This window comes from Meriones unguiculatus, chromosome 1 (assembly GCF_030254825.1).
Source record: "Meriones unguiculatus strain TT.TT164.6M chromosome 1, Bangor_MerUng_6.1, whole genome shotgun sequence".
Taxonomy (NCBI): Eukaryota; Metazoa; Chordata; class Mammalia; order Rodentia; family Muridae; genus Meriones; species Meriones unguiculatus.
The window spans coordinates 138690232-138716856 of NC_083349.1; the positions used below are offsets into that span (position 1 = coordinate 138690232).

General features: G+C 43.0%; 1 protein-coding gene across 2 annotated transcripts in view; it reads right to left on the reverse strand.

Moving 5' to 3' along the window:
• Znf277 (zinc finger protein 277) overlaps nucleotides 1-26625 on the reverse strand; it is a 99516-nt gene that overhangs the window by 29146 nt on the left and 43745 nt on the right. For both annotated transcript variants that reach the window (XM_060367442.1, XM_060367448.1), the window contains exons 2-4: nucleotides 20667-20868; nucleotides 13381-13469; nucleotides 12105-12187 (exon numbers count right to left, since the gene is read on the reverse strand). In XM_060367442.1, coding sequence (XP_060223425.1) covers nucleotides 12105-12187; nucleotides 13381-13469; nucleotides 20667-20868 — 374 coding nt within the window. The remainder of the gene's footprint in view (nucleotides 1-12104; nucleotides 12188-13380; nucleotides 13470-20666; nucleotides 20869-26625) is intronic.

Sequence of the window (26625 nt, forward strand, 5' to 3'; positions counted from 1 at the left end):
GAGGTGGCCAGGGTGAAATTGAGGACAGGTTACAGGGCACACAGCTGAGAAGGGCCAGGCTAGCATAGTTGAGTTAGAACAGATAGAGATTTGCCCAGTTATGCTGCTCAAGGCTGATTATAAATGGAATAGATCTCTGCATCATATTTGGGGGCTAGAGTGGGCATGGAAAAAACTAATTTCATCAATATTTTCTTTCCCCTCCTCATTGTTCTTCTCTTTGTCTTTTTTAGCAGCTGATATAATCAGTTGTAGCATATGCTTACAGTACTTTATGAACAGAAAGATAACATCAGGAGTCAATCCACTGTGAGTATCAAACACAAGTGCAAATCAAAGCTCATTAGCTTTGTGCTTTTATTTTTCTAAGAAATTTCACGCTGGGCTATATATTAGGCTTTATTTGTAGGCTGGCAGAGTAGAGAGATGAAGTGAGTATCACAGATGTTATATGTTTGAGTTTTTCAAAGCAGTTGGTATAATGAGATGAAATTTTCATTATAAAATTGGCTTGGGTAGGAACCGTAGTGGTAGGAATACAAGATGGGTTTTTGCATTAGGCAATGAGTCATAGTAACAAGCTGTGTGTTTGTCTCATAGGTACAGAGCAGCAAAGGGGTCAGCACAGAGTCCTCATCTTTATTCATAAGCTGAAAACAGGGAACTTTAATAAAGTGCAGTACAGAGTCACAGGGAACCGATGCTGAGGCAAGAAAAGGAAAATATGAGTTAGGGTAAAAATGGTAAGAATACAAACCAGTCAATGTAGTCGAGAACCACTTAGAAAACATTCCAGCAGAAGGAGAAAACAAAACAAAGCAAAACCCCGATGTTTAAAATGATGAGTCTAAGGGAAATGGCTATATTAACAACACAAGGCTGAGAGCACAGAAGTGTCTGCTAGCACGCCTGGGTCAGGGAACCCTTGGGTGATTCTCTAGCACAGACCACCTTCCTGGCACAATTATGGCCCGCGGGGACAACAAGGAGGCAACAGAACCTTTTTTGCTTTCCATTCCTAGAGCCAGGGATCACCTACAAGGTGTTTGGTTCTTAATGCCTTCTATTCTCTAAGTGTTTTGGGCTGGCATAAGGCAGTTTTGAGATAAAAGAAGAAAAGTAGATAAATGGGCGCATACATTGAAAATAAGAATACTAAGAACACATACCCTTCCTAATAAGTGACCCCATATTTGGCTCTCACGTTGCTTAGAAAAGTGAGACAAACCAGGTAGGGGGTTTGTACAATAGAGAATTTGATTGGTCATCATTTCTTGCTCTTGGAAGGTAATTTACAAACATTTCCCTTGGCTGAGTTGCTGCTGGGGGTGGAGGGGAGCTCTGATTACTCATGCTAACCAGATGACTCAGGATGATAGCTGGCTGGCTAAGCCAGAAAAACCGAACATATGATTAGTAGGGTGGGTTGTGAGCCACATGACCCTTGGATGTGGTCAAAGATTTAATCAATCATTGTTCTCCAATCCTTGAGGAAGATGTTCTGGTGGTCGGAGACACCCAGTATTCACACATACATAGAGGTATGCTGGGGATAATACCTCAGAAGTAGGAGAAGACAAAGAACAGGACAGTAACCTTCCACAGAGGACCTCTGAAAGACTCTACCCAGCAGTGTATCAAAGGATTCACTGAGACTCATACCAAACTTTAGGCAGAGTACTGGAACTGTTATGGGAGAAGAGGGAGACAGAAAGACCTGGAAGGGACAAGAATCCACAAGGAAACCAACAGAAGCTAAAAAACTTGGGCTAGGGGGTCCTGCAGAGACTGATACTCCAACCAAGGACCATGGTTGAGAAGAAAACTTTGGGACCCTTGTGTGTCACACTCCCATGAAACACCATGGATTGAAGCAAACAAGCACATTTGCCTTGTTCCCCAATGTGTTTCTGCTTTGTCACATGCTCCTACCAAGAGCAAGGGGAATGAGGGCAGCTAATTACTAGATAAAGGAGCACATCAAAAAGCATTGATTTCTAGGTCCCATCATACCCTCTCAATACCAGCTACAAGCCTTCAGAACTGTAATTTATAGATCATGCTCACAATTTCCAACATGGGTCACCTTTTCAGTATTGGATCGTGCCAGAAATCTATCTGGTAATGAGTGGCATGCTTTGGAAGCATACAGTGTTGCAAAGTCAAATTTCTGACAAAGCGCAATGGAGGCAACTAAATTAAGACATTTATTGATAGGATTCTCATTTATAAGTTGGTTAAAAAGTAAATATAAATTGTAATCAATAATAATAGCTCTAGAATTTATTTCTGACGAGTTGGTCAAGCCAGTGGTCTCCGGCAAAACTAGAGCAATGGTACATCTCAGCTCACCTTCCTGAAGAGACAGTGCTGTAACATTCACGTGACTACATCACTACAGCTGGATGGGATGCTCCCAGAGAAAGGGCTGCAGTTGGGCACCTTGAGGTGCTGGATGTGGGCCAGAAGAAGAAACTGGAAGGATCTTCGCCTCTCCTCCCCATGAGGTCTCACCTGCTAGGGTGATTCTTAACCATCTTCCACCATCGCCATTCCACCACCAGAAGGGAGACTACAGGCTACAAGAGATTTCTGTCCTACATACTCAAATTCCACTGAGGCAAGCAGTGACAGTTCTACTTCCCTTCCAGACTTAGCTTGAAGTTTCTTTAAACTTGAATCTACATGTACACAGACATACACAAACACACACATGCATAAGAAGCATTTATAATGCCCATAACAGGGAAAAGGGCAGTGCTTTGTCGGTCAGTCAGGGTGGGCAGTGCATCACTTCCATGAGGAGGGAGCCTGGAGAGCATTTCGTCAAATCAGGGAAACAACAAAACCCCGCCCAACTTAGCCAAAAAGACATGACTTGCTCTGAGTCCAAAGAGCAGATATCACAAGGAGAGCAGACACATTGAGCTGCAAAGGCGATGATCTGTTCAAAGAGACAAGAGCCAGGGACCATTTCATCTTTGGCCACACATGGGAGTAAAACTGTATTGAATTATTTTTTAAAAATCATTTAGTTGCTGTTTATTCTCATAAGTGTGAGGTATTTCAGAGTGCTGTAAAATGTCCATAGCATGGTGGACAGATGAGAGGAATAGGACAGTGGAGGAAGAGTAAAGTGCCCTGTGCTCTTTGAGTACGTCCATGGATCAGAACAGGCCCAGATGGCATTTACTGTGTATTTATATAAGGGCCACAAGAGAGGCACCAGAGAAAGAAAGACAAGACACGTGGATTTCCCAAGGAAATACCTTGCGGAGGAATCAGTTCTTTAGTTAGGAATTGGGCGGCGGGGGGAGGAGGGACAGGGAGGCTACAGAGATGGCTCAGCAGTTAAGAGCATGTACTGCTCTGGCAGAGCACCCTAGAGCGTTCCCAGCACCCACGCGGAAGCTTACAACTGGAACCCCAGTTCCAGGATGCTATCTGAGTTCTTCATGGGCACCATATACACGTGGTGCACACACATGTGCTGAGTGACATTCATATACATGAAATAAATGCATCTTAAAAATAACAACAGCAGAAAGGAATGTCAGGCTTTCTTAAATATCGAGTCATCCATAAAAGTTCAGCAGAGGACTCATGGTGGGTTGGCCCGGCAAGCAAAGTGCTGGCCACCAGCTGATGACTCTTGTTCATGATCTGGGACCCACGTGGTACAGGAGGAACCAACTTCCAAACGTTGTCCTCTCACCTCCACGTGTCAGAACAACACATGCCTCGCTAAGTACATGGATGTAGAAGAGGGAGCTCAGGATAGAAACTGCTGTGTTTTGGATATGAAGTGGTCCCCAAGGCTCATGCACTGACGTCAGGCTTGCTCCCCAGATGGTGGTGCTCTTTCGGGAAGTGCTAGAAACTTTAGGTGTCGGGGCTTGCTGGAGAAGTAGGTTCCCGGGGCAGACCCCACCGTGGAGCAATCCTTAACCTGGTCACTTCCTATATCTTGGGGTGAACCGACTCCTCCTCCATTCCACTGCCATGATGCCTAGGTACAGCCAACATACCATAAACCGACTGATACCTCTGATAGCCAAGATTAGAAATGTCCTCATTTGAATTTTTTCAGATATTTGGTCATAGCAATGAAAAAGCCAACAACAACAACAAAAAATCATTTATCAGGCATCTGAATAACCTCAAGCTGGTATCCAGGAGTAGGGAGAGCTAACGCAGATGTTCCTGCTAAGGGCTGGAGATGCTTGCTTGATACCATCCCCCACTTCTCTTCTTCTACTACACAAATGTATAACACAGAAAAGATGTGTTCCTTGATTTTTGATGAAAACAGTTGATTTGGATAGTTGACTAGAATAAAGCAAATGCCATTTACTGAGGAAAACAATTCCCAAGGCCAGCCAGATTTTTCATGTCATATCACTGCAGCCTATAACTTCTACTTGGCCATGATGTTGACTTCACAATGTTTCCTTTCCCAGCAAGAATTTCTAATAAATTAGCTGATCAATATAACTGTCCACTTTGCACAACATTATAGCTCATGATGACAGTTAATTCTTCATTAAAGGCCTCTTTTTCCTAGATCATTTCAGTGAACTGCTGGAATCACTTGACATCTTTGTCTTTGTTAAGCACTTCCGCATGTCTGCCTCCAGTGCTGTGTTAGACACTTGCCTTGGATAGCAAAATCTCCCTCTTCAGAAGCCACCCAGTTCTGGACAGTGGTACAGCTACAATCGGAGCAAACAGTAAGTGTGAAGAGGTTGGGAGAGCCTGGAGCGTGTTGGTGGCAGAGTCACACCCAGAATGACCAGAGTACAGTGGGAAAGTGGGCTGTGTGTGCATGGAGAGAAGCTGAGAGGCAAGTTCCAGATTCTCTCAGATCCTCAAGGAGTCCGAATTTTAGCTGTTCTGGTTTTAGGATCTGAACCAATGACCATGATATAGACTACTGAAATGGACTTCCAATGGACGCGAAGTGAGGTGGGCCAATAGCGCCACCTCTTCTTTCCACCATCTGATTTCTTCTGGCAGGAAGAGGCTGTTTTCATTTTAACCACACACACATGTTGTGGTGGTGTATAGAGGTCAGAGGTTCTCTCCTTCCATGGGTTCCCAGGATTGAACTGGGGTCTGTAAGGCAAGTGTTTAAGCTCTGAGCATCTCATTAGCCAAAACTTATCTTTTCTTATCACAGTCCTTATGTGCAACATCCAACAGACAAGGATCAGAAAAGCACGGTCAATTTCACTAACTTCGGATTAAGGGTCAGTGGACCGTGAATCATTACGTGCAGAGAAAGTGGTCTCTCAGGGCATGGTGCTCACCAGTCACTTACCTAAGCATTTTAGAAGCCTTCTGACTCAACAGAAAGCCGCAACCCCATTTCCACAAAAACAACAAACAAACAAACAAACAAAAAATCACAAAAAAATAAAATCTTTCAAGTGTCAAAGGTGCTAATGGTACCGGGAAAGGATGATTTACAAGAACTTGACAGTTTGAGCAATATTCCTCAGAAAAGGTATTTCATATACCAAAAGCACAGCAGAAACGGGGAGGGGGGGAACGGGACGAACTACCAAACAAAGATTACCACTGGTACCATACACATTCTTAAAAATAATAAAAGTTGCTTTTCTCAGCATTTTATGACAGAAGTGGAAAATCACCTTTGTCACAAAATCAAAGCATCAAAATAAACAAGACCACTTATGTTAGCGAGCAAGGAAAGTCAAACAAAAAATGCAGAGCAATTTCCTTCCTTTTCCCCTCTCTGTCCCGCCTCACATTTTGCAGGGCCAGGAGTAAGCCTGCACATCGACACATGCTAGGCGAGCACTGTACATGGAGATATGCCCACACCCCTTGGAGGGAAACTTCACTAGATGGATTACTCCCAAACCATGAGAGCTGATCTGACTAATATTTCACCTTCTAAAGGCATCAGTTCCTCCCGCCCTCTGAAGCTGCCTGCCGCGATAGAGTCGGTAACCATCTGCCTGCTGTGGGGAATGGTGAGGCTCGCCAGGCTGCTGGGGGGTGAGGAAGGGACGGCAGGAAGAAGATCTTGAAAAACGACCAACTCCAGGGGAGCTGCACGCCTGCAATCCCAGAACCGGACAGGTGAGCGAAGGGGCCCTGAGCTGGATGCAGTCTTTATCAACATGTCTCACCCCTGCCTGCCGGGCAAAGAACTAAGAAGAAAAAAGTATTAACCATCCACAGGAAACAGATTATCATCATGAAAGGTAGATGTATATGATAATATAAAATTAGAACAGTCAAAGCTACGAGAAAGTTAAAAAGCCTGTCTTCCATCCACATACAAAATAACAGCATGGGTATAAAGAGGAAATTTAAAAACTGAATAGACAGCTTTGACAGACCATGAAATGTCCATCTTTTTGGCCACAGATGGAGAGTTATCAGCACAGCTTGTCTTAGGATAGCACTATCTGCCAGAGATGGGACTCGGGAGGAAACTGCTGGGTCAGCCAGTCACACGTTTCCCTACCAGAGAGAGGCTCTGAAAAGACTCACATTTTAAAAGAAAATATAAGAAGGTCTAAGGAATGAAATTCCTATCTACTGCTGACCTAAGAAAATAATCAGATCTTTCTTTTAAAAATTCCCAGTGAAAGCACATTTTATTTCTTTAGATATATGTTTATGTTCTTCTCTAACCAATGCCAACTGGAAAATGAGACATTTGCTTAGGAAGGAGACAAAACTTGCTGGAAGGTGCTGAACAGTTGTGAAGTGAGTGCTGCTCGGGAATAGGGCTGTTCAGGCTGCTTCCCCTCCTGTGGTTCACAAAGAGCCAAGGCTACACATAACTCCTAAGACCTCTGCCCTTTCTGTCCATCAAATAGCAACAAAAAGACTACTTTCCTGAGTCCATACAGCCAATGGACACATGAAAATGAGTTGTAAATTTTAGGCATCAGAAGAACAAGTTCAAAATGGTAAACATCAATGCAGATGAATATTTTTCAAGATCTGTTCACATTGGTTTACCAGTGAACTCTTAAATACTCCAAAGGCTAAAACCATTCAATGGCCACTCATACTCACTCGATCCCTGTGGAACTGTTAATAATCATGATCTAGTCAACAGGAAATGCTGCCTTATGCTTACTTAGGGCTCCTTTACTCTAGATGCAGGACTGGAGCTTACTATGTGCTACAAAGACAGGCACCATGTGGGAACGCTATAGGAGTGTATTTATATTTTAATTTAAGGTGACTGATAAAATACTATTATCTTCTACTAAAAATCTCCACAGAGAAGTAGCATGGGGGAAAATAATCTTCTCAGTGGGAGGTATGTAATTTCATTTTGTTGCTTTATTCTAGAGTGAGGTGAGATATATGAAATAGGATTAAAAACAAAACATACTTTGTCTCCAGAGGATCAAATTGCTATGCAGGTTAAAATTTTCATAAATAATTTATAGTTGTCATGAATACTGTTACAAGCTGTCATTTATAACAGTGATTAGAAAAACCCTTCCCTGTCCTGCAGAGGTGGCTCAGCTGTTAAAGCCAAGGCTCACAACCAAAGTGTAAGAAAAACCCATCTCCTCCTCCCAGTAGAGTGGAGCTGTGGTGCCCTACTGAGAGTTTGTGAATGACACACATCTTCTCTTTAGGCAAACAGAAAGGAGATTTGTTTTTCACTTTTAAGTGAAAAAAATATAATCCAGTGATCAAGTAAACCTGCTTTTGGCTCTTTTCTATATCTTTTTAAATTCAGGCACATTTGACTAGATGGCTTTCTAGAATCAATAATTCAACACCTTCAGGGTTAGGGAACATGAAGATTTGACTGCCAGTCGCAACCCTTCAGAAGCATCTGATCTATCAAGGAAGGCAGATTTTTATTTTTAAAAGATTTTATGTATGAGTGCTGTATCTGCGCGTACGAATGCATGCCAGAAGAAGGCATCAGATTCTGGTAGAGATCGTTGTGAGCCACCACGAGGATGCTGGGAATCAAACTCAGAACCTCTGGAAGAGCAGACAGCGCTCTTACCCACTGAACCATCTCTCCAGCCCCTCCCTCTTTCTTGTTTGTTTGTCTTGAAGGCAGGTTTTTTCTGTGTAGTTCTAGCTGTCCTGGAACTCACTCTGTAGACCAGTCTGGCCTAGAATTCAGAGAGCCATCTGCCTCTGCCTCCCAAATGCTGCGATTAAAGACATGCACCATAATGCCTGGGCATAAGAAAGCAAATTTTAAAAGAACCAACTGTAATTAAAAATGCAAATAGAATTATTTGTTATTAAAACTTAGACAAGGTCATCAGTTCTGACAGACAGCATCAGGGAAAAGTTAGGAAAGTATGTATTCACATAATATCATATGGGACACATACTTAAGGATGCAAGGTGGGGCTGAGTTCTGGTTGATGAGCTAGAGTCCTGAAAAGATCCAATGCACCTGAGTACAAGTGACACCAGTAAGAGTTTCATTTGCGAAATAGCCCCACACTGGTGGTTAACATCAAGGCACAGGCCATTAAAAGGGGATGAGATCTCTGGAAACCTTTAACTATTTAAAACAGAAGTAAAACAATTGTTGAAAACTGCCAAGCCAGACAGATGAGAGACAGGATAATGAACTAAGATGGCGGGGAAAAGCCTTTAACGGGGAAGCTAAGGGAGGTGTGAAAGCTATCCAGACACTCCAGAACTTATCCAGCTTTGCAGTTCCTTTAGCACACAGGTAAAAACAACTTCAAGGAGGTCAAATAGGACTCAGACTCTTGCACAGACAACTGGGAGCCTGCAGACCATACAAACACCAAGAAACCAGGATGGAGAGATGTATCAAAGTATAAAAAGATAAAGTGTTCTAGCCTTAAACCCACTCCCATAACTTTGCCGCACTTAGAATTTGTAAGTACCCATAGTTTCAAAGCAAAACAGGAAAACTACCATGAGTTTAACAGCAGAGCAAGGGCTATGGAGGAACATTCAAAGGCAGTTCTTTTCTTGACAGAAACCAGCAGTGACAGTCAACGGGGGCTGCCCACTTGGGCGGTAGATGTAAGACTTTGATACTCGGCTGTGGTACTAGGCAAGACCCCATCTTTAAAAGCAAACCACAAATTAAAAACCCAAACACGCAATAAACACAGTGTCATTCTGACCTAAGGGCGTACCAGAAGTCAAAACAACAATGAGTGTCAGAAACTCAAGCCCCACATAGGTGACTGACTCAGGGTTCTTTTCATGGAGCTAAGCTTACTTACTCACACAGGCCAGACTCCATGTCCTGTACTGCAATTATAGTGACATTGATTAATGACGGGGTAATTATTTGATAAAGTGGAACTGATAGTAACATCGGGGACTAGCAAACAAGCTGGTGGAGCGAGGGTCTGGCCCTGAGGCTCAGTCTCTTTGAGTTGGTCTAGAGAGCTCTTGCTTCCCCTGCACCAAGGGCAGAAACGCTATCAAGAGTTTCTGTGCAAGATGAAAACATTCTTGATTTTACTGTCTTGGCAGCTTAATTAGTATTTTTTAACTCTCTTGCTTTTCCAGTGTATTGTTATCTTGCTGAATGCTGTCCCATTTGACTGCCTTCAAACTTTTTTTCTGGATGTCTGTGCTATTGATTGACGCTGCTCTTACACACAAGAGCTATCTTGTGATCGCTGCCAACCCTCCAAGGAGGGCCAGCCATAGTAACCTGGGAGTGTCCACGTGATGGAGCAGGATAGGGTAATTGCCAGTTTATCCTGTTGTCCTGAGGCCTGGTGGTCTCTCTCCCTTTGTGCTGATGCTGTGGACATGCTTTCCTTTGGCCAAACTTCTGCATTTCCAATCTCCAGCTCAGAACTGGTCTTGCTCCTTACACAGTCCTGTTACCCCACGGGTGTCTGGGACAGTGGTTCCCAGCGCCCAGAACGACAGCACAGAGCATGAGGGGCACAAGCAGATGAGTATGCTGGGAAGGTGTGGCTGAAAACAACAGCTCCACTTTTCACCTAATCCGGGAGTCTGTGCAACTTCATCTGTCCTCACTATCAGAATGACCTGACAGTGCTGTCAGACCTACTGAGAGGCTTGGCACATGGCTGACACTCAGGAGGTGCTAGCATCTTTCTGTATCTCCAAGTAGGTTTGCTGTTTCCTGGAATCTGACAGCTTTAGAAGACCTTTTACACAGCTGCTTTCACTATCTGCCTTTTATGACACATAAATGGAACTTTATCACTTTGTAGCCAATGCTCCTGGCACCAAAGTCACTACAGTTTAGCTCCACATCCTTTTATCAATTTGCTTCAAGATGCTCAGACACACCTTTAGCCTTGAGATTCAAACACATCTTTCTCAATGTGTTTACAAACTTGCCTCTGTCCTAGTGCTAAGACACTGTAGAGTGAAGGTGCTGCTGGCCAACACTTCCCGAGTGCGTCCACAGGTCATGTACTCTAAGCCCTGCGTCCTTTGCTTCTCTTCATCTTCAAAACCCTGAGCCACTCTTTGTTATCTGTTGCTAAGAACATAATGTGGATTCTTGTCTGTACACTCCTGTGCTATGAAATGTACCTTGCACTTCTTTGCATAATTATTGTGTAAAGCAGAGATACTACATATGACAGTAGTTTATATTTTCATTTGTACTTTGTCTTTTTATGCTTCTGTAAAGCTTTCTTTCATCAAACTCATCACTCTTTCAGGCTACATGGTAATGTTCTCACCTACATGGTGTAGATATTCTTTAAGGCCTGAGTCTATCTGTGCACTGTGAGAGACAGCAATGGCTGAAGCAGCAGGGTTTGAATTTTTATATAGAAACACAATAGTTTGATCATTCTCAACAAAGGCCACAGTAAAACAAAAGTGAAAAAAACTTACAGATATTAGAAATCATAAAATTCACACAACAAGATAGTACATTAACCCTTGCTTGGCAAAGAGCATAAGACACTGTTATGGGAGAGGAAGGAAACTTAGGAAGTCCTGTTTCTTCACTGGGTTTATTGTACAGAATAACCTTTTTCTTACATGTAAACCCAATTCCAACAATGTCATTTCTCTTTCACTAGTAAAAATAATTACTAGGGATGTTTACATAATAAAATATGCTTCAGGGGATTTTTTTCAAATGCTGTAACTAGATATTACAGGATTTATTTTTATTTCAGGTTTCTTGAGAATGTAGCACAGATAATTAAATTCACAATGTCCTTATAATATATTTAATCAGATCAAAAGATAGAAGAAAGACTTGTATAAAGTTGCCAAAGGAAAAGTAAGCCAATGGCAAATAATAGTGGAGATTTTTTAATAAATAAGAAAGTGTTTTAAAATAAAATTAACATGTTAAAATGCACAACTAACTTACAAGGATAAAATTTTTATGTTTTTTATGTGCCATTATGTTTTTTAAGGACTAAAGATGTTGAGGTTTTCAGATTTGCTTGCTTATAGATAAAGTAAGATAAGAAAGGCTACTACGCTGATTGAGCCACACACTTAATTCATAAGAGCTTACAAAGGGAACGCTAGTGCACGGGCCATCACAATAAAGGAGGATGAAAAAAATGTTGACCATCCTTGGGGCTGTGAATTGTAGTATGTTTATCCTGAACTATATGGCTAAAATCCACTAACGGAATATGGTGGTAGGTGGGCTCCCCTTTTTTGAGGCATAGGAGAGGGGTATAAGGGGGAAGATGAAGGGAGAGTTGGACCAGGTGGAGAGGAGAGCGGGGGCTACAACTGGGAAGTAAAGTGAATAAATACATAAACTAATTTAAAAAAATCTTTAAAAAGAAGGTTACAAATTCAGTTTGGGTTAGCTGAGGGTATTTCTCCCAGAAGGCTGCACCTAAGTGTGTGCCGAGAACCGAGAATGCCAGGACAGCACACAGACTCTGCTTATGTTGGGGACAACTCGGGGGACAGTCAAGGGTCCTCTCTGCATTTCTAATAACACCTTAGCCTTTATGCTCAAGTGGAGAACATTTTCTGTTTTAAGATGTGTATGTGTAGTCCCTTATTCTGTGGATATTTGAAATTTTCCTTCAATAAAAGTGAGAAACGAGAATAACAACAGTGTTTTTGTTTGTGTTTTTAACTTGCTGTTCATACTTTACAATTCTTACCAGCCTCTGTTTTTGAAGCTCTTCTCTGAGGATTCTGTCTTCTGGTAACACATCACATAACAAAAAATAGTTGTCTTGTTCTTCTGTTGATAGATCAGGAAAATAAATGAGAAAAGTGAATTTTTTCAGGAGTATTTACTTCTTTCAAGACATGTGGCTATGAAGCAGTAAAGATGGTTCGGTCAGTAACGTGCTTTCTGTGTGAGCATGGGAATCTGATTTTGGATCCTCAAGACTCACTTAAAAGCTCAGGCATGGTGGATCCCTGGAGTTTTCTGGACAGCTAATTATGACAGTTGGTGGGCTACAGGCTCAGGAAAAGACTACTAAAATCTGTATGCCTAAAGAAACTAATCAAGAGGGAGGACTCTGGCTAAAATGCTCAATCCCCATCCAGAAAGGCAAAGAGGATGGACATCAGAAGAAGGAGAAAACAGGGAAAAGTTAGGAGCCTGCCACAGAGGGCCTCTGAAAGGCTCTGCCCTGCAGACTATCAAAGCAGATGTTAAGAATTATGGCCAACCTTTGGGCAGAATACAGAGAATCTTATGAAAGAAGTGGGAAATAGTAAGATCTGGAGAGGACAGAAGTGCCACAAGAAGAGCAACAGAACCAAAAAATCTGAGCACAGGGGTCTTCCCTGAGACTGATACTCCAACCAAGTAGCATGCATGGAGATAACCTAGAACCCCTGCACAGATATAGCCCATGACAGTTCAGTCTCCAACTGGGTTCCATAAGAATGGGAACAGGGACTGTCTCTGACATGAACTGATTGGCCTGCTCTTTGATCACCGCCCCCTGATGGGGGAACAGCCTTACTAGGCCACAGAGGTAGACAATGCAGCCACTCCTGATGAGACCTAATAGACTAGGATCAGAAGGAAGGAAAAGAAGACCTCTCCTACCAGTGGACTTGGGGAGGGGTATGCGTGGAGAACGGGGAGGAAGAAAGGAATTGGGAGGGGAAAAGGAAGGGAGCTATGGGGGGGATACAAAGTAAATAAAGTGTAATTCATAAAAAAATAAAAAAATAAGGTAAAGGGTGGTAGAGGCTTGTGGCTTATACACATACACACACACACACACACACACACACACATACATGCACGCGTCCATTAGAATCTGGTATAGAGTTCTAATGTGGATTTAGTTAAGTAAAGCAAACATACACATCAGTTTAATTTCAGCTATGATGTAAGAGTGAGTGTAATTTAAGAGTAAGATTATTTCTCTGATTTTTTGATTTACGTGAATAGTCAAGATATATACTTACCAAATGGAGCTGTGGAATTGATTCTTATCACACTGCAAAAATCTGTGATGGGCTGTTCAGAGAATCTTTTCCTCCAATATAAAATGTACCTAAAAATGACATTCAAAAGGATGATGAGACTCAAAATACAACTCTTAAAATGACAGGATTATATAAGAATGTCTAATTGCCTCCACACCAAAAAGCAGATGTTAACTAAAGCTCCTGGAGAATTTGTAAAGAGAAAGGCAGTGAGGTACTGCAGATGTATGAGATAAATATTTAATAAAACCAAACCACCCTACAAGGGCATGGGAGTGACTAAACCTCGCTGTTGTGAATTCAATAAATAGGTATTTAAGGAAGCTGGCTGGCTCAGGGCTCTCGTCCAGCCTGTGTTAGTAGTGAAGATGCTGGATGCTGAGGCTAGCCTCAGTTCTGGATCTTCAGGCCTCCACCTTCCAAGTTCTGGGCTTACAGGCAAGGGCTACCACACACAGTTACGATGGATTGTTATAATGTGATATGAAGTTTTCTAGAATGGTATTGATGGTTTACATGCATTTACAGTGGAAGAGTTAGTGCATGCTCTTCCTGCTCTTCCAGAGGATTCTTGTTTGAGTCCCAGGACCCACATGGTGACACGAGCAGCTGGAACTCCTGTCGTAAGGTCTGACGCTCTCCTCTGGCCTTTATAGGCACCAGGCATGCATGTGGTACACAGACACACAGGAAGGTAAGACACCCATACATACAAAATAAAAACAAATTTTTAAAAAAACAAGAGCCATATAGGCTTATGACACCCAATGAAAAGAAGAGCGAGTGGTCATCTTCCGCAAAGGTCAATGTAGTGAGATAACAGCATGCATCAACATCTGCATAATTAGAGAAACATCTGACTGCCCACACTGTGCCTAAAATAAATCAAATGTAGCCTTTGGAAAACAGCTGAGCTAACACTTTATATTTAATGAGCAGGGTTAGAAGTAGCATATGGGCTCAACATAAAGGCAAATCATAAGACAGCTCTGCACATGTGCTGAAAGACAAAGAAAGATGACATGATTCAGCCACGCTACTCCCACCTCAATTTATTTATTATAACAAGATGAGTTAGAGTGCTACCTCATAAACCAAAGGGACCAACAGGGGAATGTGATCTTCAAGAGGATAAAGGAAAAGGACCAGTTGACCCCACAGTGGATGCTCTATTGTACTATACAAATGACAGATTAAGAAAAGCAAGTTACATTAAAGAACCAAAGCTTCATACAGAGTTGGAATTTACTGAAATACTGGAAGAAAATAGAAAGAGTAGGGATTGAGACATTTAAAATAGCTTGCTATAGCACCCAGCAGTGGTCTGCCAGACGAGGCTCAAAGCGAATGCTGCGAGGATGTGGGAGAGTACTTGGAGACAGAATTCTGCAGGTTCTCTAAGCAGCCAGCGACTCCCACATCTGGTTCCCTTTACTCTTTTAGCTTATTTGCCATCACCGTGGAACTCTAGGGATAGAAGTTAATGGATTAGAATAGTTTGCGTTGAAAGATCTGAGGAAAAGAGAAGATCATGACATGAACTAGTAAATAAATAAAAATGGACAATAGCAAGAATGGGCCGTATGAAGAAAAGAAGCCAATGAGCAAGAGTAGGATAGAACCACATAATTTAGTTCTTGCTCCTTGTATCTAACTACCTGGAAATCTTAACATGGAGAGCATCTTTGCTTCTAGAGTAATGGTGACTTCACCTCCAGATCAGAAAACGAGAGTATTAGCTCAGCTTGAATTACAAAGACTGCCTGGGATTCACCATTGCTCTGTGGCTAACTCACTGGCTTTCATTTGCCTTAGATGCAGAAGGGACTGTGTATCCCTCAAAGACAACAAGAGAAACAATCTACAAAGGATAAAGCATTATTTCCTTGGCCAGCTTCAGCAGCTTCCATTCCTTGTTAATCTGTACAGCTATTCCTGTTCTCTTTATTAGCTGACTATCCTGTCCTGGAAAAGAGGGGTGGGGAAGAGGGAAAAAGAAAGACAAGGAGCTCAGGCTGGGCAAACTCAGTCAGTAGAACATTTGTCACATAGACCCAAGGCCGGGTACCTATCATCCAGCTGAGAGTTGTGCACCACATCTGTAAACCCCAGTGCTACAAGTGGTGGCAGGTGCACGGACACAGATTCCTGGAGCTTGCTGACCAGCCAGCCTGGCAGAATCAACCAACTCCATGTTCACTGACCGACCCTGTCTCAAAAAGTGAGCTGGAGAGCAGTGCTGAAAGACACCTTGTGTTGACCTCTGCCCTCCACACGTGTGTGTGCACACACACACACACAGACATGTACATAACAGACAGATACACTCAAACACACATATGCAAGACGTTTAGGAATGTTCTGCTTAGCACACGTCTACTGCAAAATGGTGACACAGCTTAAGACAATATACTAGATTCTGTGCTGGAGACATCAACAAGAGGACATGAACTGGTTCTCCAAACTGAAACATGCAGATATCTGTGCTCCTGACTAAATATATCCATACAGTGCAGATCCAGGTACCCGAGAGAACTGACTTCTCAGGAGACAAGAGGGCCAAGTTCTCAGGGCTAGCAGTATGAAAAACCAAGAAGAGGTTCTTCAGCGTCAGCTGATACTTTAATGAGCACAATCAAAACATACCGTTTAAGCAAAGCTGGCATCTGTAGCCAGTCCTATATATACCGATTCCATTTTAGATCTACAACCTGTTAAGGTACTGAGAGCGCTGCCTACTTGGGATGCTCACCTTTGGAAGATGTTAATAGACCCAGGAAGTTACCTGCGAAAAACGGTATACACAGATGTCTGGAGAGTGTGGACCCTAGGTCCACCTTTTAAACTACTGTAACTTCTTTTCTTTCTTTTTTGTTTGTGTTTTTTTGAAACACATTTTCTCTGTGTAGCCTTGGCTGTCCTGGACTCACTTTGTAAACAAGATCTGCCAGCTACTGCCTCTCAGAGTGCTGCGATTAAAGGTGTGCGCCACCACACCCAGCCGTGACTTACTTTCTAATGAAAAGTCTGAACATTTTCCTCCTTGTGAAGTGATCGTAAGGAGTGAGTTGAAACTGGAGGCAGCTGTGTTTCTGTACAGTGGCCACATCCTCAAACTAATAGCTGGTACTAATAATGTGTTCATCAGGAGCAGCGTTTGTTCAGGGACACAAAACTGAACTTAGGGTTGTCGGGCCCTTGTGAGACTCACTTGCAAGTGAATTATTATCACTGACTAAGTACTATAGCGCAGGTAGGGCACAGTATCCCAGGGCCTGGGTGTTTGTAAACAGCAGGCAGAAAGAAAGGAACTCATGGACAGATGATTACAGGAGCAAAGAAAGTTAGTCAGAAGAACTGTCAAAGCCAACCAAAATGGCAACAACATTTTATAAAAAATAAATAAATAAATAAATAAAAAGGAAAGGAAAAAAGGAAATGATACTGGCCTACAGTTCAGCTACCTGGGACATAAGGGGGAGAACTCTTTGAAGCTACACCTTTGAGACAAGGCTGAGTGGCAGAGTGGGAACATCCTTCACTGCATCGCCCAGGCTGGCCTGAACATGCCATCTTCCTGATTCTGGCTCGTGTGGCCCCAGACCACATGTCTGCCTTCACTCCACCAGACATTTAATGGGAAAGCAAAATCGGTTCCATCATGGTACCCAGGTAGGTGCTAAGGGGGAAGAAGAGTGATGGTGGCCATGACAGGGAAGGCCACTGTCCACTGAGCTGTCTCAGGGGGATTAGAACTGCAGAAATGGAATCTGTATAGGTCTTTCTGTTTCCCGCAAAACCTTGGTCTCTGGAACACAGATGTGGGGATCAGTCTGTACAAGAATCCTGGAAAAGGGAAGGCAGGAAAAGCTCCTGGAGTTGCAGTTGTGATGGATACTCCAAGTGTTTTCCCGCACCCCACTCAGGGCCTCTGGAAGGTGTACAGAATGATTCTGGTTCTGAGATAGGGAACCATACAGATGTCTCAAGGAGAGGCAGGACTGTTTGCAAGGGGCACATTGTGTATCTGTAGCCAGCGGTGGGAAGAGCTGCTCAGTGCCTACACACACCCTGCAAGTTGTGACGGCTGCTGTGGCAACAGTGGCCCAACTCCTCCACTCCAGTGGTCAGGAGTCCAGCCTTCAAGGTCTTCATCACTTGAAGACCACACCTTTCAGGACAAGCAGAGCATCAAGTGCTTCTGCTGTACCAGCGAATACTTGAAGGCTACAAGTGCAGAGAAGCAATTACTAGCCTGAAATGACTGGAAGATTTCAGGGAGATGGGGACAGGCAGAACCTCAGAATCTCAAGGCCTGCCTGATGCTGCTCCCAGCCTGACTAAAAGCTGCTTTACTGCTCTGTGGACAGCTCCTCAAGAATCTTAGAAATGATGCTTTTCAGATCTATCTCTAGCAACAGCAGAGATGTTAAATAGCTTCTGGGAACGTGCTGCAGAGAAAACGCAAGGAAAGCTGTTACCTGAGTATTCTTCTCATCATTAAATACAGGGCAAGGACAGCAATATAAAAAGGTCACGTGTTATAAAAGCAAAACAAATTATAAGCATGTATGCTCCATACATATGTAAATAAAACTTCAATTTGCTACATATGTTTGAGCCCAAGCTTCCATTTGAGTTTAAAAATACCCTAAACAAACAGTAGTATCTTTGTGGCTTTTACCCAAGGGGTGTCTGTTTATATATTCTGTTGTGTTTCTTACAGGCACTTGGAAAAATTCCATTCAATTGAGAGACAGCTTAATGATAGCAAATTTACAGCAAGCATCTTGTGACCCTGGCCCTAATTAGAATACACTTTTGGTTACGTAGCACTGGTTGACTTCATTTCCTACTTCTCTAGAAAATGCAAAGCTAAGGTTCCAGCTACTCCGTACATACTGGCTGGTAGGGAACACGTGGCATGAAATCTTTATCCAGGCGGCATGCATGATAGCACTTCATACTTTATTAAAAAGCAAATGCTTTTGGTGAAAAGAACTTCAAATCGGATTTCATGGAACTCTTTCTCACATAAAGAAAATCACTGTAGTGACGGCTTGCCCGCGCAGACCTCCACTGCAATTTGTACACACTCATAGGTATGAAGGCTGGCGTGATGCTTGTGATCCAAGTAGCATTGAACAATTGGAACTTACAAAATTATGGGGTTGACAATATTTATCTTCTGGCACAATTTTATCCACTGAAGAAAGCTAGAAAATATCTCACTCTAAATAACTGTTCACTGGCCACAAAGGGGATATTTATTTTATTTCTTCCATCTTAGGAAGTTTTATGCTTACTTTGTTTCAATAAAGAATGTCAAATACGTTTAATATGAAAATTTCTAGCTTGCTTCTTATAAAACACAAGGTAAGGCTGGAGTGTGCTGTGTCTCTGTAACCCTGGCATTTAAAAGCCTGAGGCCAGCCTCAGCTACCCAGTGAGACTATATTGAAAGATAAAATAAAAGGTTGGTCCATCTCATCTCTGTCATTTGAAACCTTTGTGGTTGGTACTTAGAGGGATGACATTTTCTTAGAGAATTCATCCTCGTCAACGGAAGCGCTTCACTGCTGTTTCCTCCCAACCCTGTTACAGTTTCTTTTCTGAAGGTTGGAATATGTCACACAGGTTCTAACTTAACTGATCACAAATAGTCAATGACTGTTTTGGAGAAGAACTTTAGTTCCATTAAATTATGGGAGGTTACTCAAAGAAGACTAGACATATTAAAAATGTTCTTGCCAGGAGATAGTGGCGCACACCTTTATTCCCAGCACTTAGGAGGCAGAGATGGCAGATCTCTGAGTTTGAGGCCAGCCTGGGCTACAGAATGAGCTCCAGGACAGCCAGAGCTACACAGAGAAACTTTGTCTTGAAAAACAACAACATTAACAAAAAGGTTTTTTAAGGAAACAAGAGTTTATTCAGATGCATTGTTGTTCAATTCAAATTAATCTCATTTGTACTTCTTGAGATTCATTCTTCAGATTTTAAGGGTAGAAGACTTAGCACTTTCAGTTACCATTGATAGATGGTTATATTTTCCTGCAGTTCACAAGGGGCAATTTTTGTTTATATGGTATAAGTGTAAACAAATCATTTTATAACAAAGAAAAGATGAGTAAAATAAGACACACCCATTTAATATTCTTGTCACAGCTACTTGGGGAAGAAAAGAACTGGAAGTTGTCTAGCTTAAGAAGGGTCTTAAATGAACAGCTTTGTATACATCTTGAAAAAACTATTATATTTAGGAAAGCTCCCACAATACTGCCAAAACAATCACCCTGACCATTTCTAATTTAAAAATAAAAATAACAAATGAGGAGAAGCACAATGTGTTGGTCTTGAAAATATGCAAAAAATTAGTTTACCAGTTGGTGACACACATCACTCACATGTCCTTGCCTATGGCCAGGCAGCATCAAAGTCTAGTGAAAAATAACCATACGTGGTGGCTTTAGGCCCCATACAGACACAGAGGCTTGCCATGTACACTCTGTGTTGGGATCAGGCAGCTGGGAAGGACATCAGAAACAGAACAGCTGGATTATTCCTCTAGGAATGCTGGCTATTCCAATTCAGACAAACTGTCTTTCTACAAATCTAGGTAATATGGAAACTTGAATGAAATTTTCTTAAAAGTTAAAACTTTTAAATGAATGATAATTAGTTTTCAGACTAGTATAAAGGCCTACTAAAGACCGAAGCTACAGCTGAAAGACTGCAATTTCATTGGCAATCAAAATGCAGGTACATTTTGGCTCCCATATATCAGACAGGCAGCAAGTCACAGGCACATGCTACCCCTACCTGAGGGCAGCGAGCAGTGCTTGACCCATGTCACAAGGCTACCGGGTTGCCAGGCTGGCACTGCAGGACAGGCCTGCCTGCTGACACAGTGTGCTCCACTGCTGGCAATACAGCCAGACTGTGGTTCTCCCTGGCAGTGACATGGGTGACCAGAGAGACAGGCTGCACTGGAATTACAATGCGGAGGCCACGCTCCCCTTTCTAGTGAGACATAGCCTTCTCATATTCTCCAAATAACATGTTCTTGGGAATTATCTGAGTCAACACCCACTCTAATTAATCACAGTTTCCATGCTCAGAAATAAAAGATGGAAATAAAAACATTCTAAGACACCCCCAAACATGACCTTCCATATATCTGTAGAGATTACTTCCTCTGTAGACTATACTATCCTCTAGTCAAGAACGAATTTAATTATTTTATAGACAAAACCAAAATTTACCTTTGGAAATCTGCAACCAGTTTCACATCAGCTATGACAGTCTTATGCTCAATAATCATGTGCTTCAAAAGTTTGTCTTGTTCAGCCACGGGAAAATGTTCTTCACAGAAAATACAAGGCACAGATGGAGGCCCTTCTGAAGCGGTGGGGCCACCTGGACTCTCTGGCAGGGAAAGCGGCTCCAGGATACAGTCTTTGCCGTCTGTGAGAGGCACGAAAGAGGAAGAAAGAAAAGCTGAAACCAACTTAGTCTTTACATGGATGAGTTCTTGCCTCCTGCACTGAGAGGAGCCTGAAGACATTTTATATATTTTAATAAAAAGACACAGCAGCACAGAGACTCTTACAATCACTTTAAGCCCAGCTACAGCCATACTGCAGGAGAGCCCACAGCCTGCTCTTTGCCCGGATGGCAGAAGCCTTGTCAAGGTGGCTGGTGAAATGTTCTGCTTAGGTCCTGGCCAGTGGCTGCAATTCTGAGGACTAGCAAGTAGAAACAGCAACAGCTGGGCTAGGGTCCCGGGTGACCACGTGACTCAGTGAGCCACCACATAGCTCATGCCAGGCTCTTTCTAACACATCAGAAAACTTTCTTATCTCTAATCACATGCATGTAAGAGACACACGCGCTATAGTGGCTTGGAACAGCACGTACTCCGCGTCCGAGGCGGCAGCCTCTGTGTTCTCTGTCATTTGCTCATTACACAAGGAGAATCACAAGCAAGCTTTTGTGAGTCAAGTGGCAGACAGTATATGCACAGTGAACACTTTCCTTTTCCTTCTACCATTCACAGACTCTTCAAGTGCTTTTGTGTCTCTGATTTTAAGGCTCAAACTGAGGCGCTTGTGTCAGGACCTCGCTTTAGTCTTCCAAGGAGGAAGCCAGGGCCTGGCGTCTCAAGAGGGTAGTAACTGCCAATGGAAACTAGGGTTCAGCCTTTGCGTTTGCAGAAGGAAAGGAAACTTTTTCAGAAAGACATAACTGCTGGGCCTGGTGGTGCAGGCCTACAATAGCTAGGCAGGAGGCTGAGGTAGATCTCAAGTGCAAATGTTGCTGGACTACCGAGTAAGTTCAAGGCCAGCCAGCACAGGCAGCGTAATGAGATCCTGCCTCAAAAGAGAAAGTAAATAGTGGGCAGAGCTAGAGCTGAAGATGCAGAGCTCGCTTGACCCATGTGAGGTGTCACCACATCCTAGTATTACAAAAAGAGATCGTCTACAGAGGAATTTTGGAGCTAGGTTAATACCAGTATTTTCTTGTTACACTTTATTTCTTATTTTTACTCTTACCCCATAATTTAAGTCACTCTTAATTCAGTGATATTAAAGTCAGCACTTTAACACATGTTAGCACTCCATCACTACGTCACAAATACCTCCTGAGGAGCTGCAACTGTGGGTGCTCTGTTCCGTACTGCACAGGATGAGCCCGGCCATCCAGGCTAGAGTGCTCACAGCTTGTTAGAAGGTACAAGTGAGCGAACAGCCTAAAGAGAACAGGCAGAGGACATTCAGGGAAAGCCAGAAGCAGAAAGGCTCACAGAGCAGCCGGGCAGGGAGTGTCTCAGAGGAGGAGACTTAGTACACCACTCTCACACACGCTAGCCAGATTGAAGTCTGATAAATTAAACTGCTCATAAGTTCATAAAATTCTGTATTAGTACCAAGAGATGGTATTGAGTAAACATGGAATGGGGAGAGTATTTAAAATATACAAGCACTATGGAAGTACTATTAATGAAAAAGCTGTTGGCAGTCCTCTGCCTGCCAAGGACAACCAAGGCAGCATATCCAGGGGTAGAGGTTAACAGATACTAGCTAAAGTGCTGAGGGTAAGGGGATGTGCAGCACATAGCCTTAAAGAAAACCTGTACACCGCCCCCTCTCGAGGCTCAGGGAACACTGGAAGACAGGGCCTAAAGGTCTTCAGAGGTAGCTGGAGGATGAGGAGGACATCTCTGCCTTCTAGGTGATGCACTCTGAGAAACTAGAGCATCTACAGCAACCCACAGCTGAGCAAGCCAGTCAACACCCAGCACTCACAAGGCCCCACCCCAGCTAAGATGCTGTAGGTAGTTGAGGGGGAAGGACAAGTCAGTTCCTTCAGGGGAGTGGCCTCTGGTAGGCTGCCCATGCTGCTGGATGGCTTCAGACTGACTAGAGCAGCACCAGTGGCACCTACTGGGTCATTTACAAAAAAGAAGAGGAGGACATGAAGTTGAGAGCCATGCTGGGAATGCATCTGAGGAAAGTGGAAGACAAGAGCTAAGAAAACAGCCATCTTACAGGAGGGGAATGCCAGTAAATGTCACCTGACAGGTACACAAGCCCTGCCTACATTCTTCTTCCCAAGTTTGATGGGGTATTTGTAAATTCATTCTGTCTGAAAGCAAGCATATAGAAACAGCAACCATCACCCCAATCAGGATGAAGTTTGGGGGACTTTCCTGCTGGTCAATCACCAGCAGGGCATTCCCTCAATCTTAATAGGCCATTCCCTAAGTTATCCTAAACCCAGCTTCCAGATGACAGAACTGAGGTGGGAAAAGTTAAAAGTAGTATTTTATGAATACAGTTCAGCCTGAACGCAAACACATTATTCTGCTTTCAGTACCCAACGGCATTTTCCAACTTGAATTCTTCTCTAACACCTACTTTCAATGCTGTTTTGAATGTGTATGTATTTATAAGCCACTTTGAATTTATGTGCATTCCCAAGTGTCCTGATACCACCTCTACTGGCAGTTTTTGTTCCAGGCTCAGTATCCCACACTTTCTTCCTCAGAGACTCTCTGTAAACCCTGGTCTTCTGTGGCTCCTGTTCTTCCCTTTATATGGCTATGCCTAGCTTTTCATTTCCTCAAGTTATTCCTGAGTGAAAAGACACAAAACATGTACTGAAACAGAATCACCTGTCACAGCAATGGGACAGGAGTGAAATCATGGATGGGAAAGTCAATCTGAAGAACCTGTGGCTTGGGAATGACTGAGTGAATTAAGGAACTAGAGTTACTATGTACTTCAGAACAAATTGATCCAACAGAACACTTTTACACAGGATTTTCCCGGCTTTGACTCTGGCCACTTAGTGCCTTGCTAACATGGTAACAGCACTGTCTGGAGTAATTCATTTACCTACTTGTCTCATCTTTGCCCCTTCCATGGTTGATCCTGGGTGGCAAGGGAAGTCCTTGACACCAAACAGATCTGATGTCCGCCTGACTAGCACCATCATGCTATGGAAAACCCTGTCAAACGGGAAGCTTAGCTCAACCAACCCTCACAACAACTCTTTTTTTTTTTTTTTCCTGGCTTAAACCCAGGTACATTTATTATTTTTTAGTTAAATTTTTATTTTTATATTAATTACAATTTATTCACTTTGTATCCCAGCTGAAGCCCCCTCCCTCATCTCTTCCTACCCTCATCTCCTCCCATTCCCCTCTCCAAGTCCACTGACTCTTAACAAAGGGCTTCCATTTTGATCTCTACCTTATACACAAGGGCACTAAGGAGCTCTTTGAGCTAATGCTGACCGCTGCTCCTTGCTAGAGAGAGGACCTGGACCCACACTCTGGCCGGAGCTTGAGCACATGTGATCAGTATATAATGCTACAGGGGAAGTCCTTTCCTTAGAAGAGGCGGAGCCACATCAGCACACCATTTATTTACTTACTTATTTGTTATTTTAGAGTTTTCTTTTTTTTAAACTAAACTATTAAGTTAGTATGCCAAAAATTGGATTTGCTGTCACATTTTCATACATGTCATTTTATTTTGTTTACATTCATTCTCCTGCTGCTCCTACCCTGCCCATGCCCCCATTCCACTTTGATGTTGTAACTGGTACGAGTGAGTTGGAAAGGGGCAATTCTCAAGACGGGGAGACTCCCCTGAAAGAATAGTACAGATGTCTAAGTCTGAGGGCTGGAGGGGTGGGCAGAAGAAAGAAGAGAGTACAAACAGTAACCTAAGACTTCTTGGTTACTGACTGGCCACTGAGAGTGAGGGAAAAAGGGAACAGGAAGAGAGGGAATATAACCCCTCTCTTCGGGAAGTGCACTGCTGGTTCTGTGTCACCTTGACACAAGCTAGAGTCATCAGAGAGGAGGGAGCCTCAACTGAGAGAAGGCCTCCATGCAATCCAGCTGTAAGTCATCTTCTCGACTAGTGATCCATGGGGGAGGGCCCAGCCCGCTGTGGGTGTGGCCACCCCTGGGCTACTGGTCCTGGCTTCTATACTAAAGCAGGTTGAGCAAGGCACGGGGAGCAAGCCAGTGAGCAGCACCATCATGGCCTCTGCATCAGCTCTTGCCTCCAGGTTCCAGCCCTTACCGAGTGCCTGTGCTGGTGAAGAACAGTGATACAGAAGTGTAAGCCAAATAAACCGTCTCCTCCCCAGCTTGCTTCTGGTCATATTGCTTGTTCAGAGATAGAAACCCTAAGCTTGCTGTATCAGCTATTTACACATGTATCTCTACTGCTATGTTTGTCTGTAAACTCAAGGTCAGGGGCTTATTTTTATGTCTTATGTAGACCACTGTGGCTGGAATAAAGTTGGAATTTGACAAATGTTTGTTAAATGAAGACATGAAGGAATGAATAACAGGGCAGAGGTCCTTTGAACTTGAGTTCTGCTGTTAAGTTTCTAGGAAAGTCCCATTTTAGGGAACACCTGTGCCTGTCTTTAGTGGATTTTTTTTCCCCCTTGGAATTAAGGGTAGTCCAGCTGCATTTACAGCTTGATCTTTATTTAGTGCTGGGGCCCTGGCATAACAGGCACAATGGCAATTAGTAGTGATTAGAAATGGAAGTGAATTCTAAGCTAGAAACAAGCATTAGTTAGTGTAGCAGTCATCATTTGTCCATTTTTACTTTGTCCGTTTGTTGAGACTGATCTGAAACCCTTGCCCAACCTTGCTATGTTACATTTTATTGGATTTTAACTTTAAACAATACTCTTCATGGATGGAAGGATACCTTACAGCAAACAGCAAGTGGCATTTTGGAAGCACAGTGTACAGACCTGGGCCTGACTACCTGCTTGAGAGCCGAGCAAGTATTCTTAACTGAGAGCACCGTTTCCTGTAGATGTCTTTTTCTTTCTGGTGCTGGGAGTCAAACCCAGGGTCTTGTGTATTAGAGATCTTTTTAAAAATACTGACTTTAGCCCTCAGTTCCCATAGAGGAAGCTCAGTTTTACCAAGTAGTAGGCCACACACAGCTCCCCGGAAACCAGTGACTCAGCAGTAACAATGTGTCTTGAGCTCAGGAGGAAGTATGGCACCTTCAACACCGGAACAGCCTACAGATTAGGCGGCAAGGCAAGACAGGCTATTCTCCCAAACAGTGCCATCAAACACCAAGCAGTGGGTCAATAGATGTAACTCCCGTCCCCTGTCAAACAGCTTGTTGAACCCCAGCAGCATATCACAGCTACATTTTATTGCATGGTAAAAAGACAACAGATACAGCAACATATAACCCATTGCTATGTAGAAGGAATATCTGCAAATCCAGCTCCTTTCAGAAAAAAGCCAAAAGCATCTTAGAAATTCTGCTTGGGCCCCAAACTTACTTCATATGTATGTGAGCAAGCTCTCTGATTTAGTTCTCACTCTGAACATTAACTGTTCAGATGAACTATGTGAAAAACAAAAACAAAACCTCCATCTCCGGGAAGGTGGATTTTGAAGAGATCCTATGCTGAGTATTGATGGCTTTATTGATTTAGGATAAGAGCCCTGAAATGTCAAATGATTAGTCTCCGATAGTGTTTCTTCAAGTGGAACTCCTATGTGAGTCACACTGTGATTCTGTTAGACAGAGTCTGATTCAGTAGCTATGGTAGCCATGGAAATGTGCCATTCAAATCTCCTGCTGCCTTGGGATAACTCAAGGGCTGTGCTCTGAAGTGCCACTTGCAAAGGCAGCAGTCCACAACAAGGGGGTGATATCT